Source organism: Rhinopithecus bieti, unplaced genomic scaffold (assembly GCF_001698545.2).
Source record: "Rhinopithecus bieti isolate Rb0 unplaced genomic scaffold, ASM169854v2 scaffold_47952, whole genome shotgun sequence".
Taxonomy (NCBI): domain Eukaryota; kingdom Metazoa; phylum Chordata; class Mammalia; order Primates; family Cercopithecidae; genus Rhinopithecus; species Rhinopithecus bieti.
The window spans coordinates 2,474,476-2,486,106 of NW_016820098.1; the positions used below are offsets into that span (position 1 = coordinate 2,474,476).

At 38.6% G+C, this 11,631-nt stretch overlaps 1 protein-coding gene across 1 annotated transcript in view; it reads left to right on the forward strand.

Annotated features, from left to right (window-relative positions):
• YWHAZ (tyrosine 3-monooxygenase/tryptophan 5-monooxygenase activation protein zeta) overlaps nucleotides 1–11,631 on the forward strand; it is a 38,818-nt gene that overhangs the window by 21,648 nt on the left and 5,539 nt on the right. The window contains 3 exon segments of the mRNA XM_017859456.1: nucleotides 7,296–7,419; nucleotides 8,157–8,320; nucleotides 8,405–8,500. Of these exon segments, the coding sequence (XP_017714945.1) occupies nucleotides 7,296–7,419; nucleotides 8,157–8,320; nucleotides 8,405–8,500 (384 nt within the window).

Below are 11,631 nucleotides of genomic sequence, written 5' to 3' on the forward strand. Positions count from 1 at the left end.
GGTTAGGAGAAATAAGGTAATATTATTTAAATATTAGGAAATTATTTCACATAAGAGGGAGTCCCAGCTAAGGTGGCTTCTGGGTGGGTGAGTAGGGTAGGTTAAGATGAGTTACTGCAGTACGTACAGTACTTGAAGTCTAATGTGGTTCATACTAGACTCTTAACCTCCAAAAGGATGGCAGCACTCCTTTGTTGCTTACTATTTGCCAGACTCTGCTAAATGCTTATTACATGTTAATTCATTTAATCCTTACAACAACATTGTGCATTATGTCTACTACTAATATTCGCCTTTACAGATGAGAATCTGAGACCCAGGAAGATTTCAGAGTTTTGTCAAGGTGATGAAGTTTGAATTTAGGCAGTAAGCAGTCTGTCTCCATAGTTTGTGTTCCTAACAAGTCTGTTATTTAAAAGGAGAAACCAAGTACTAAAGGAAATGTTTTCTTTTTCTCTTTTGTTCTTTGATATGTCTTAATCCTGTGTTGTTAAATGAAAACTTTTTTGCGTCTTACTTCACCATTTTTCCTAGTTATACGAATTTTAGATTACCAAAGCCAAAATGATGTACTTAAGAGTACAAGAGCACTAAAGCAGATTTTTGAATGTCAGAATCTCTACACTTTATTTTCACGTAACTGAGCAACCAGTGAGTAGAGTGCCTACTCTTGGTTGGGAGGTGTGAATGGTGCCTTCCTGTCTGTACGTTCATTTAGACCTCATAATAGCCTTTTGATGTGGATTTTCATATCGGTGAGAAAATAAAGATTAGCTATTGTGTAAATTCTCAAAATTAATGGGTTAGGGTGGAATTTCAAGTCTGCCTGGTTTTAGAGTTTATACGATTTGCATTACAACAATTGTTGAATGCCAAAAAGGTTAAAGTCTTGCCACCAGCTGAGGCAGCAGTTTTGGTAGTTTAGGGGTAATCATACTGAAAGACCAGTGAGAAAGGCATATCACTAGAGATGAATTCTCAGTTCATTAACTTTTCACTAGGAATATTTGACCACAGGCAGGAGTCAGTGTTTTTAAAATTCGTATTAGTAGGGGCAGGTTGAGTCTATCCTAAGAAGGGATCAGAACTAGACCACCTGTCAATTTATGTGGTTCCTTTATTTTAGTAGACTTAAAGACAAAACATCAGTGTGAATGTAGACTTTGGTTGGATTAAGGCATCTGTTGGAAACTGACTTGGGAGGAAAAATGTCATTTGAACCCCATTTCTTGGAAGTGTTTTTACAATCTAAGAGGTTAATTGTACTATGGTACAATAGAGAGAAAAATCTCTTTCATTTCTAAAATCTCAAATTTACCTGTTGGTTAGGTTAAGGATTAGTGTCCTCTCTTCAGAGCCCATATCACATATTTAACTCTGGATTAGGAGCCATTTACCAAAGTATTAGATACCAGCTTCTTGTGGCATTTTGCTGCTGAGTAAATGATTTCTTATCCCATTTAATATTATTAGGGTGACTGTTGTATAAATGCATTAACTCTAATTCAGCAAATTAATGTTGGGTATTTTTTAAAATGTTGGCTGTGATATCTTTAAAAGACAGTGGCTGTCATGAAAAAACATTTAAAAGTTAATGGGAGCCAGGCAAGCTATGTTGGGGCCACTGCATTCCAGCCTGTGTGACAGAGCAAGACCTCATCTCTAAATAAAATTTTTAAAAAGTTAATGGGAGGGAAAAAGTAAAACTATACATATTTTGAAGTAAACTGAGGAAATACTGTGGATTTCTAAATGAGATTATATTTCAGGAAGATTGAACAGATTAACATTTAGCCTTGATTTAGTGCTTGAGTGTAGAATGTTTGACCTGAAGACTCTTTAGATTTGGTTTAAAAACTTAATGTACTGTGATAATTGAAAAATTTTATAAGTTGAATACCTTCAGTCAACTTAGCCCTTGTTTTACAAAAGTCGACTGGGCACGGTGGCTCACACCTGTAATCCCAGCACTTTGGGAGGCTGAGGCAGGTGGATCATGAGGTCAGGAGTTCAAGACCAGCCTGGCTAACGTGGGTGAAACCCTGTCTCTACTAAAAATAGAAAAATTAGCTGGGTGTGGTGGCGTGTGCCTGTAGTCCCAGCTACTCAGGAGACTGAGACAGAAGAATCACTTGAACCTGGAAAATGGAGGTTGCAGTGAGCCAAGATCACACCACTGAACTCCAGCCTGGGTGACAGAGCGAGACTTCGTTCTAAATACAGTTGAAATTGTGACACTTAGTATACTTCCTTATATTATGGTGTGCCCACTCCCTCCCTTTTTTACTTCAGACGTTATTTCAGTCATGATTGCTTTCATTGTACTATTGTAGGTGAACGAAATTTAAGAGGTTTATTTCTGTGTTGAGCAGGATATTCTCTGAAGTTACTGCATATTTTGAAAGTTAGCTTATCAGCCCTTTCCTCCTGTCCATTCTCTACCCATGTTTTTTTCTGCTTTGTTGTAACTGCCGTTTTCTGATATGTGCTGCTTCCTTTTTCTTTTGTTCTTTTATCCTACGTTTGGTTTTATCTTCTGGCTTCCAAATCTGGAAAACCTGGATTTGTTATTCTTTGGTCAGTTTGACAAAGCAACATACTTAATTGCCTCTTTTATATTACCATTAACCTAATTCTGTGAACTCTGTCTTCCCTTAGAATTGAAAAAGACTACGTGTACAAAAATCCAGTTAGTAGAAATAAGTTCTAGTATTTGATAGTACAATAGGGAAATTATAGTTAACATTTATTTCTTCTACCAAAGTAGCTAGAAAAATTGCAGTGCTCCTAACACCAATAAAAGATCAATGTTTGAGGCCGGGTGCAGTGGCTTTACACCTGTATTCCCAGCACTTTGGGAGGCTGAGGTGGGTAGATCACCTGACGTCAGAAGTTCGAGACCAGCCTGGCCAACATGGCAAAAACTCCATCGGTACTAAAAATACAAAAGTTAGCCGGGTGTGGTGGCACACGCCTGTAATCCCAGCTACTCAGGAGGCCGAGGCAGGAGAAATGCTTGAACTTGGGAGGCGGAGGTTGCGGGGAGTTGACATTATGCCGCTGCACCTCAGCCTGGGCACCAGAGTGAGACTCTGTCTCAAAAAAAAAAAATCAGTGTTTGAGGTAATGGATATCCCAGTTACTCTGATTTGATCATTATGTATTGTATGGATGTATCAATATCACATGTACCCCCAAAATATGTACAACTATTACGTCAATTAAAATTTTTTTAAAAGAAACAGATGACATTTATGAATCCCCTCTACAAAATACCCAAGTTATCCTCTTTAGTTTCTTGTTATACCTTTATGTGAGAAGAGGGCATTCACTGAGCAGGTGACCTGTTCCAGTACTGGATCACTCATAAGTTTTCTCATACTGAACAGAAATCTTCCCTCTTGCTAAATTTAATTGGTCTTGTCTCTTGGAGCCATTCATGTCCTGTTCTTTCCATTATCCTGACAGTTTCTAGTATACTCGCCATAACTTTGATTCCTGGTTGTGGAATCACATCCTTTCTGGTAGGCATATCATCCCATTGAGGCTGAGAATATGTTCCTTTTTTTTTTCCTTTTTAAGGTGGAGTTTCACTGTTGTTACCCAGACTAGAGTGCAAAGGTGCGATCTCGGCTCACTGCAGCCTCCACCTCCCGGGTTCAAATGATTGTCCTGCCTCAGCCTCCTGAGTACTTGGGATTACAGGCATGTACCACCACGCCTGGCTAATTTTTTGTATTTTTGGTAGAGACGGGGTTTTACTGTGTTGACTAGGCTAGTCTCGAACTCCTGACCTCAGGTAATCCACCCGTCTCGGCCTGCCAAAGTGCTGGGATTACAGGCGTGAGCCACCGCGCCTGGCAGAAAATGTTCTTTTATAGTTAGCTTTTTTTGAGCTACAGTATTAGCCCCTTTAAATTTAATCTTTAATCCAGTCTTGCTTGGTTTTTGGTTTTTAAATCTTAATTAGCTTATATCATTGGACGATTTATTAGAAGTATGCCATTTAGGTGTTTCTCAACTCTTTTTTTTTTTTTTGAGACGGAGTCTCACTCTGTCGCCCAGGCTGGAGTGCAGTGGCACGATCTCGGCTCACTGCAAGCTCCTCTTCCCGGGTTCATGCTATTCTCCTGCCTCAGCCTCCCAAGAAGCTGGGACTACAGGTGCCCACCACCATGCCCGGCTAATTTTTTGTATTTTTAGTAGAGATGGGGTTTCACCATGTTAGCCAGGATGGCCTGGATCTCCTGACCTCCTGATCCACCCACCTTGGCCTCCCAAAGTGTTGGGATTACAGGTGTGAGCCACTGTGCCCGGCCACCTTTCTCAGCTCTTATGGTCAGCATCTCACCAGAAACACTTGCCACTTGTTTGGTTCTTTTGGTCTATCATTGTGCCAATAAGCAGCCTGACTGCTGTTTACCTAACTCTCCTGTTACTTGTGGGTTCTAACAAATAGCTTTAAAGTTGTTTTATGGTTAATTCGGTGTTCAGCTTTGGGGAAAGAAGTGCTTAACTGCCATTTTAATTCCCAGGGAACTACTTAAAGTAGTTCAGCATATTACCCCAGTGTAAAATAAAATATGTAGGGATTCCAAAGTTACTACCTACAAAAGATAGATGACTCATTTTAGTAGCATTTATCAACACCTTTCCTAAAAAACTTAAGTTTTTAGTATAGCTTTAAAATGTTACATCTTCAGTGATTGGTTCACTCTTAAGTAACTGCATGTGTTTATGGCCTTCATCTCTACATACATAGAGGGGGTTGAAGTTACTGAAAAGTGAAGGACGTGATTAGGCAGTATTGCTCTTTTTGAGACAGTCTCACTGTCACCCTGTCCTAGAGGCAGTGGTACAATTCAATTATAAATCACTGCAGCCTCAAACTCCTGGACTCAGATGATCCTCCCGTCTCAGCTCCCAAGTAGCTGGGACTATAGGAGTGTGCCACCACACCTAGTTAACTTTTAAATTTTTTTGTAGAGGCAGGATCTCATGTTCACCGGGGTGGTCTCAAACTCTGGTCTCAAGAAGTGATCGTCCCACCTCAGCCTCCCAAAGTGTTGGGATTACAGGAGTGAGCCACCGTGCCCTGCAATAATTGTTTTAAAGTGTATTGTACTGGAAGGAATGATAGCCTTGTTTCTACAGCTAGATTATGAAGTACCAGAAGATTGTGCTTCCAGCTTCTAGCATAGTGTCTGGTGTTACTGTGATAATAGAAATAAACGTTTGAGTGCTTACTCCTAAGTGCTTACCTGTATTTTTTCTCAACAATCTTAGAGGTCTCTGCCTTACAGTTGAGATAACTGAATCATTGAGATTAAGTAGTTCACAGTGTTTAGTGCTGTAATTCAAACCCAGACTCACCCCAGAGCCACTATGTTTATACCATCTCCCATAGTTGAATGAATAATACAATTTGTATAACAATGAAACTTTTGAAAACCCTGGTTATTTGTTTCTTAAAATCATTGTTTTTAAGTGGAAAGACTCACCTATTTTAAATGCAAGTCTCTTCCAGTGTTTGAGGCAGATCTCCAGAGAGCAACCATAGGTGGTAAAAAGCATTGTATTCAAAGGACAAAACACTTTTGCAGCTAAGAGAACTTTGAATATAAAAGTATGAATGTGGTGTAATACAGAGGTTGCTTTCCTAACCAAAATGTTCTTCTGATTTCAGGCCAGTAGTTTTATTTTATTTTTATTTTTTATTTATTTTGAGATGGAGTCTTACTCTGTCATCCAGGCTGCAGTGCAGTGGTGCAACCTCGGCTCACTGCAACCTCTACCTCTCAGGCTCAAGCAGTTCTCCTGGCTCAGCCTCCCTAGTAGCTGGGATTACAGGTGCCCTGGCTAATTTTTGTATTTTTAGTAGAGACAGGGTTTCACCATACTGATGAGGCTCACCTCAAGTGATCCTGCCACCCTAGCCTCCCAAAGTGCTGGGATTACTGGCATGAGCCACTGTGCCCAGCCTCAGGCCAGTATTTTTAAGTATCAGTTAATAATTGTAGGAAACATCATTTCAGGTTGACTTTTCTCACCTTTAACCTTTCTTACAGTACAGTGCAATCTGGCCCTACTGCCACTTCATCTGGGTTATCTAGCTTGAGTTGTTAAAAAAAAAAAAAAAAAAAAATCGGGGAAGAAGTTGGGTTAAAACTGTTCACCTACCCACCATTGGAACATAATGAGTAAACACAAAGTTGGAGTTACTATTTAAAAGCATTTTTCAAATTTATATTTTGCATATAAATAGGTGCTATGTATACTCATACTTTGTTTTGTAAGAATGGATTTATTTGGAGTTTAGCTCAACTGAAAATTGATTTCACCTTGATTCCCAGAGTGTACTTGAACTTTAAAGGAAGCAGGGTAGTGAGAATGGGTGGTTGGGGTTTTTTTGTTTGTTTTAATGTTTACCTAATTCTACTACTAGAATTATTTTTCTCCCCCTTAACTGAAAATTTTAAAATTACACATTTATTGAGTCTTCCCATCCCCAACACAATGATCTAATTTTTTTTGCTTTAAAATCAGTTACAGAGTGTAATGTTTAAAATCCTGATCAAATGACTCAGACTGTAGTAATGGTTTTAGACTTATAGGGATGATGTTTTAATTTTATCTGTTGTCTGGGATGATCTGCAATCATGTATCTTACTAGCCGAAAATGACGTCAGTGAGATTAAAGGTCTGCTCTTTAAGATCTGTAAGTCTCCTACCGCTGTCTTTTTACATTTTTTTAAATTTTTATTTATTTATTTTTTGAGACGGAGTCTCACTCTGTGGCCCAGGCTGGAGTGCAGTGGCGCAATCTCGGCTCACTGCAAGCTCTGCCTCCCAGGTTCACGCCATTCTCCTGCCTCAGTCTCCCAAGTAGCTGGGACTACAGGCTCCTGCCACCGCGCCTGGCCAATTTTTTGTATTTTTTAGTAGAGATGGGGTTTCACCGCCTTAGCCAGCTCATTAGAAAATGTTCCTAAATATGAACGGTCATGCTTCACATTCATTGAAATCAGCATGTAAATAGATAACATTGTCAGGGACTGATACTCAATTATATTGTCCTCAAATAATAAACTGAACACTAACTTCAAAGTATTGCTGCCCAAAGCATTCTGCTTTAAACTACAAATTCATGTGCCAGCTGCATTCACAATTGTATTGACAGTGACTGGGCGTTAAAGTTGTATAACTTAAGACTATAGTTTGTCCTTTAAAAAATGCAAGTTCTTTCAGTTTTGTAAATGTTTTATTCTCACTATATCTGTTTCTTTCTTCTTAAGTCTCTTTTGGAAAAGTTCTTGATCCCCAATGCTTCACAAGCAGAAAGCAAAGTCTTCTATTTGAAAATGAAAGGAGATTACTATCGTTACTTGGCTGAGGTTGCCGCTGGTGATGACAAGAAAGGTATGCTGTTTTTAAAACCTGTTGGTTGAACTTGTATAAGATAACATAGTGAGGAAGAGTCTCTGAAGCGTAAATAATTCTTGCTTTTAATTGCTTAGAGTGCCGAATAAGGAGTAGCAGTGCTTTTTTTGTTTCTGAGAATATATATTTACTGCCTAATACTGGCATTCTAATATATATGCTTTCTCAAAAGCCAATTTTGTGCACAGGGATGTTTTTTCAAGATTTTAAGAAAGGTGACCAGCCTGAGCAACATCTCTCTCTACAAAAAATGTTTTGAAAATTAGCTGGGCATGGTGGTGCAAGTGCAAGCCTTTGGTCCCAGCTAATCTGGAGGCCGAAGTGGGAGGGATCACTTGGGTCTGGGAGATCAAGGCTGCAGTGAGCCCTGATTGTGCCACTGCACTCTACCCTGGGTGACAGACCCAGACCCTGTCTCAAGAAAAAAGAAATAGCGGTCACAGTGTAACTGAGGAGCAGTGCAAACTAGTTAATTTTTAAAAAATATAACAGTAATGAGATTATAAAGTTGTTTTATCTTGACATTGACCAATGACTAGTGTGTACCAGGAGAAAACTCCCTTTAAAAAAAAATTAAAGGGCCTTGTTCAATTAACCAATATTAAGCTGTTACAGGTTAATATTTCAAAGGATACGTGAGATATTAAAGGTTTGGTTTGAGGGGTGAAGATATAATGCACACTTTATCTCAGTACGTTTTGGTGTGTCTTATCCAGGGATTGTGGATCAGTCACAACAAGCATACCAAGAAGCTTTTGAAATCAGCAAAAAGGAAATGCAACCAACACATCCTATCAGACTGGGTCTGGCCCTTAACTTCTCTGTGTTCTATTATGAGATTCTGAACTCCCCAGAGAAAGCCTGCTCTCTTGCAAAGACAGTATGTATTTTACCTGTTACATAGAAATTCAGCAGTCTTTATTATTTGAGCACTGAAATGTAATGTATTATTTTTAAATCATAGGCTTTTGATGAAGCCATTGCTGAACTTGATACATTAAGTGAAGAGTCATACAAAGACAGCACGCTAATAATGCAATTACTGAGAGACAACTTGACAGTAAGTACATAACAGCATCATTTGTCATGAATGTGATTGAAGAGGTTATGTTTTACTCTGAGGAATTTTTTTTTTTATTAAGTACATCTTTTTAAAATTTTTTTTCAACACAATTCATAGGCTCTCATAAATATCTTAGCTACTGTTAAAATCATATGAAGGAAAACTACAGAAACTGAAATATTAGACTAAGAACTAAAAAATATACACATTGATGTTACCTGTGTTACTAAAATTTGAATGTTAGTATCAAAAGTGTACTGAGGCTCTACATGTTTTAGTTCCTTTAAGAATGATTTTCTTGCCCATTAAGTTGCCTCTGTATTTGTAAAGATAATGGTAGGGAATTAATAACTTGAGTTATAAAATCTCAGGTGTCTACAGAATCCAAGTGGAAGTCTATTTTACCTAGCTGCTTCTTTTAAATGACTATATGAAAGGTCGTGATTGTCCTTGGGATACTGCAGATGTATAAAAAGAAACAGTGTCACTATCGCACCAGAAACATCAACAGTAATTCCCTAATAATGTTTGAATATCTAAATAATACTTGAATTCCAATTGTCTCTCTTTTTTTAAGTTATTTGAATTGGGATTCAAATTCAGTCCACAGTGCAGTTGATTTGTGTGTCTTGTTTCTTAGGTCTTCTCCTTTAGGTAAATATTAGATTTGAAATTTTGAGGCTTAGGGGAAAAAATTATCAAGCATTTGCTGTGTTGTGTCAGGTAAAGAGGTAGGAATTGCAGATGATAATCTAGTATTACTGTTTTTTTGTTAGACTTTTAGGGCCATTTCTCTTGGGGATTATATAACCTCATTTTATACATTTCTCTTCCAGCTTTATTCTAGTCCACTGCCATTTTCTATGAACTAGTTATATATTCTAGTGCTGAAAATCTTGAAGAGTTTTTTGAATAGCATTGTATACTTGTGTATTAAACCTAAAATTACTTTATTAGCGCAATTTGGAGCTACCCATAAACTTTTCTGATACTTGAGTCAAGATAATAAGCTATAGTAAAGAATGAAAGAATCTTTATATCAAACGTTAAGAAGCACTTTGTTAACTAACTTTGGTATTAAGGATTTTCTTTTCTAGTTGGAAGTGATGACATTTTTCAAGTGATGACCTGAGACCTAGATACTATGTTTTGTTCTCATCACTTTTTAAAAGGCCCTGATCTACTGTCTGCTTCCAACTGAATTTTGCTATCAGTATAGCACGAAGAGCATATATTGCAATAAGAAAACCAGGGTTGGCCGGGTGCGGTGGCTCACGCCTGTAATCCCAGCACTTTGGGAGGCCGAGATAGGTGGACCACGAGGTCAGGGATTCAAGAACAGCCTGGCCAAGATGGTGAAACCCCATCTCTACTAAAAATACAAAAATTAGCTAGGCATGGTGGCGGGTGCATGTAATCCTAGCTACTCGGGAGGCTGAGGAAGAGGATTGCTTGAACCCAGGAGGTGGAGGTGCAGTGAGCTGAGATCATGCCACTATACTCTAGCCTGGGCAAAAGAGCGAGACTCCCTCAAAAAGAAAACCAGGGTTTTGATTCTAATTCTGTCATTACTTATATGTCTTCTCTGAGCTTTATTAGTGTCAGCTGTCACCATTATAGGTTGATAAGATCATTTATCTGTCAAGAAAAGAAATTATCCCAAAACTTAGCATTTCAGTCTGAATTTGGTTGACCAAGACTGTCAACACATTACTCTAGAAAAAGAGAAATATTTTATATCAAATTTGCATGTTTATACAGAAAATTCAAAAATCCTTGAAAGTTGGAATAGGAAGAGAGACATTAGAAACAATTTCATCTTGCATTTACAAAACCCCTTGATTAACAGGAGGAACACACAGTTTCCAAGAGGTCATTTGGCTATCTGTGTGACCTTGGAAGTAGTAGTCTCTTTTCCAGGCCAGAGATATATTTGCTTAGTAGATAAATGAAGCTAATGGATGATTTGGGGAATATAAAAATAATAATTAGGTGGATTTTCCCCCTTCCCCTCAGTATTCATGTGTAAGTCATACAAAATTTAAGATTGTCTTGAATCCTTTTGTAATTACCTCTGAAAATCCCTACAGAGTGGTTAAGACTTAAACGTTTTTAACATCGGAGCAGTTGGCATAAATAGAGTTCATAACCCTACCACCTATGGGACAACTTTCATTTTTACCTCTTAAAAGATTTGGTTCTAGTTTTTGTCCAGCATTTGTTTTGAATCATACGATAGGTTAGTGCAAAAGTAATTGAGGGTTTTGCCATTTAACGTAATGGCAAGAGCCGCCATTACTTTTGCACCAACCTAATAAATATACAAAGGTTTGTTTTTCTAAGCTTGAAGTGTTAGAAAAGCTAGATTTGTAGTTTAGCTCAGAATTGAGGCTGGTCCTTGAATTTCATGGACTATAGGATTCTGTTTGGAGTGTGAGTCACTCTAAGATCTACCAGGGGAGAGTAGTCAACCCTAGCTCCTTCAGCATGGGCCAAATTAGATGCTTCTGGTATAGTTGGACTTACCTTGGACATCCATCTTTGGGGCTCTTTAGGTTCTGACACCTACTGATGCTTAGTTTTCAAAAAATAATTTAGGGGCCGGGCGCGGTGGCTCACTCCTGTAATCCTACCACTTTGGGAGGCCGAGGTGGGTGGATCACGAGATCAGATCAAGGCCATCCTGGCCAACATGGTGAAACCCTCTCTCCCCTAAAAATACAAAAATTAGCTGGGCATGGTGGCGCACGCCTGTAGTTCCAGCTACTAAGGAGGCTGAGGCAGGAGAATCACTTGAACCTGGAGGTGGAGGGTTCATTTCCAGCCTGGTGACAGAGCACAAGACTCCATCTCCAAAAAAAAAGATTTCTTCTACTTTCTCTTCACCTTCTATGGATACCCAAAACTTTTCCTGTATCTGAAGATTATTTGAAGGCAACTATGTGGTGTACTTACCCTGCTTATACAGTGGTTATAGAGAAAGTAAATTTGTGTATTGAGATGTTTTTGTATCTTGAAGGTAAGTGATGCTGCTATCTTTTTAAGAATGCTTTTCACCTAAAACGTTTGGGTATCTTGGCAACATATATACATATATGAAAACTTTGCGCGTCTTTCCCCCCCCCACC